At 38.4% G+C, this 3,467-nt stretch overlaps 1 protein-coding gene across 1 annotated transcript in view; it reads right to left on the bottom strand.

Moving 5' to 3' along the window:
- Nucleotides 1–2,666: 2,666 nt before the first annotated feature.
- The window catches only part of LOC106870973 (sodium/iodide cotransporter-like), a 12,945-nt gene continuing 12,144 nt past the window's right edge, over nt 2,667–3,467 (bottom strand). The window contains exon 4 of the mRNA XM_014917219.2: nt 2,667–2,835. Coding sequence (XP_014772705.2) covers nt 2,682–2,835 — 154 coding nt within the window. The 3' untranslated portion in view covers nt 2,667–2,681. The remainder of the gene's footprint in view (nt 2,836–3,467) is intronic.

Here is a 3,467-nt window from a genome sequence, read left to right as displayed (position 1 = left end):
TTTCTAACCTAGATCTAAGGCTCCTTCATTAGAATTTCAACATCATCAACAGGGTATGTATGTATGTATGTATGTATGTATGTATGTATGTATGTATGAACGTACGTATGTATACGTGCAGATTTGTATGTTTTGTTTTATGTATGCCTTCTCATGCATATAGTTGCATATCTAGACATGCTCATATATAGTTAAATGATAAAATTCTGGAAAGTTTTACGGACTTTTACAGTTACGGTGATGGCTTGGATCTGTCGTCTTCGAATCAGCTTTCTACTTTCTGGTTCTGAGAAGCCTAATTTCTCAAGATTGGTATTTAGGCAGTGTGTTACATATCCCTAGGTCCCAATAATTACAGGAATAAACCTGATCTTGTAATCTGGATAGAGTAACTGCAGGTTTCTCAATAGTTCAGCGTAGGTATTCTCTCTTTCACTGATCTTCAGTTTTATGTTAACACCCGCCAGGCAGCCGATTTCCACCATTGTACGCAGTTTATATGTATGTATGTATGTATGTATGTATGTATGTATGTCCTAGGTATGACTTTAAACTGCATCCGTTAGTGCGATTCTGGTTCAGGAGTCACACGATTTTAAGGAGTGTGGAACTTCTCTTAGCCACTATTATTCCCAGATCTACTCTGACCCGGTGTGGTAGCTCTTGTCAGGGTCCTAGCTATGGATTAATTCGCATAGTAGGGTTTGCCTACCTATATATGTGAAGACAGGATCCGGCAAGCACTGCGGAGGAAGCCTTCATAGTTCAACCGAGGGGAAGGTGGCTGCAGTAACATATTCAGGATTGCAGAGAGCAAGATGAGGCAAGTAAGATATCTTGGTCGTTCACTGCCTCCCTCTCCATCCTCAGTTGTCTTGACCTGGTCTAGACACAGGACTGAACATGGTCACGGACGGAAGAGTGAGATTGACGGTGCGCAGCTCTTCTTTACTTAAAACAAAGTGACCGCACAAGTCATCAGTCATCCTTAAGGATGACTAGAGGACCCTTGTCGTTCCAACCGACGAACATTAGATATGTATTTTCGTATGTATGTATGCATGCATGCATGAATGTATGGATAAATGTATGAATGTATTTATGTAATGTATGTACAAACGAACGTACGTGTATATATGTTTTCTTATTTATTTATTAGAATTATCCCAATAAAAAGTAACTAGTTTCTAATAATAACACTAAGATTCCTCGCTGAAATTTAGATAACAACAACGAGGGTTACATGTTGAACTTTAGAAAAATCTTGCATAATTTCATTGTTCACTTTCTTTGCTCGGAAACGCACAGATTTTTGAGATTGCCTCTAACATAACCATTTACATCAATAATTATAGGAATAAATGTGAATTTATAATTTGGACAAATAAACTGTAAGTTTCCGAAGCGTTGTTCGTAAAACATCTCTTTCTTACTTATTTTGAAAGTAATTGTCCCCATCAACAGGGTAATGGTTCCCTATAAATGTACATGATACAAGATGAAATAAGTATGTATGTAGGATTAATAACCAAGATTTCTCTTTTAGTAAACGTCTCCAAAATGTACCTAAGAAACTAAAGCCATTGTTTTTCTGTAAAAATTCCATTCACATCTTATCTGTTGTATAAGAGTATTAAATCGATCCTAATACTTAGAGGATGAAAGGGAAATTTAGCTTCAAAAGGATTTGGTTGTACAGAGTAAAGGGCCATAACAAAATATCGCAGTTGTTTTGTCAGGATTCCGCTTAATCATGGCTTGGTGAATGTAAGTGACTAATTCACTGTTCATAAATCATGACTGAATGAATGCCATAATGCTACGTATTTGTTTGCCACTCAATACTGCTTTGTAAACGCAGCATAGGTGAATGGTTAAGAAGTTCGTTTCGCAGATACAAGATCTTCGTTTCGACCCCTATGTGTGACACTTTGGACAGATCTTTTATCATAACCTCATGTGTTCTCAAATTTTGAGAAGAAAACAGAGTTGAGGGAAAGTGTATGGAAACTACCGGATGGATTATATCTGTATTTTAAAAATTCAGTCTTCACTAGGATAACACTGCTTCACGGTGGTTCTACTTGAGGATTACATTAAGGATACCAGTGGAAGGAATATCTATTTCTTAATTTCTTTATTGCCCACAGGGGGCTAAACATAGAGGGGACAAACAAGGACAGACAAATGGATTAAGTCTATTACATCGACTCCAGTGCGTAACTGGTACTTATTTAATCGACTCCGAAAGGATGAAATGCTAAGTCGACCTAGGCGGAATTTGAACTCAGGACGTAGCGGCAGACGAAATACCGCGAAGCATTTCGTCCAGCGTGCTAATGACCCTGCCAGCTCGCCGCCTGAAGGAATATTCAACCATTTCCATGTTAATTCAATGAATAAAGAGTTAAGTTAATCGAACAACTGAACACTTATCGTACAAACCGAAGGAGACCAGTTTTGTATGTGATTTTGTTTTACACCAAGTACCTGTAATTCAAAGGGCCGGCCTTGTCACATTCAGTATTACGCTGACTATCCTTAAGACCTACGTTAAAGATACGCACGCCTGTGGAATTTCACGAGCAGGCTGTACGTTTGATCGGATCGACCGGAACACTAGTCGGTCGTAATGGACGAAGAGCCAAGTCAAACTTGGTAATTGAACTACAATTGTCTAATTAATGACTTGTAAAAAGGCTTACCTGATCTGATGCTGTGATAAGTTCGGCGTGCAAGGGGTCACATTTGCTGTAAAATGCATAAAGGACCACTCCAATCAGACCACATAAATATAGGATCACTAGCAGCAATGGAAAGTTTAACCAAATAGCTCTGGAAAAAATAGTAAAAAAGACTGTTGAGACACTTTGGTAGCAATAAATCATAAAATAAAGAAATGATATGGTTACATTCTCCTACTTTTTTATCAGTTTCACTTGTCTGGCTGCAGCCTGGCTAGGTTACCACCATGAACAGTGTCAGTCAATCACTTCGACTCCACCACCACCACCACCTACTTACTTCATTCTAGTAATATTTTATCGAACAATAATATGAATAAAGAGGTGAGCTGGCAAAATCGTAACTATGCCGAGCAAAATGCTTAGCAGCATTTTATCCGTCTTTACGTTCTGAGTTCAAATTCCGCCGAGGTCGACTTTACCTTCCATCCTTCGAGATCGATAAAACAAGTACCAGTTGAACTCTGGGATTGATGTAATCGACTAGCACCCTTCCTCATAACTGGTGGGTGGCCTTGTGCCAAAATTTGAAACCAATATATAATGCAAATGGCTATGCTACCTTTTTGACACAAAATCGTTTCTTTGCTTTTTTAACAGCAGTATAATGGCGAACACATAAACATAGGCATAAACATATCCACCGACGTCACCACTGCCACCACGCACAAATAAACATTTTTGATAGACATGCATGCAACACTCATTCACGTATATATATAT

The sequence above is a fragment of the Octopus bimaculoides genome, chromosome 5 (genome assembly GCF_001194135.2).
Source record: "Octopus bimaculoides isolate UCB-OBI-ISO-001 chromosome 5, ASM119413v2, whole genome shotgun sequence".
In the NCBI taxonomy this organism is placed as follows: domain Eukaryota; kingdom Metazoa; phylum Mollusca; class Cephalopoda; order Octopoda; family Octopodidae; genus Octopus; species Octopus bimaculoides.
This window is presented reverse-complemented; position numbering and strand designations above follow the sequence as displayed.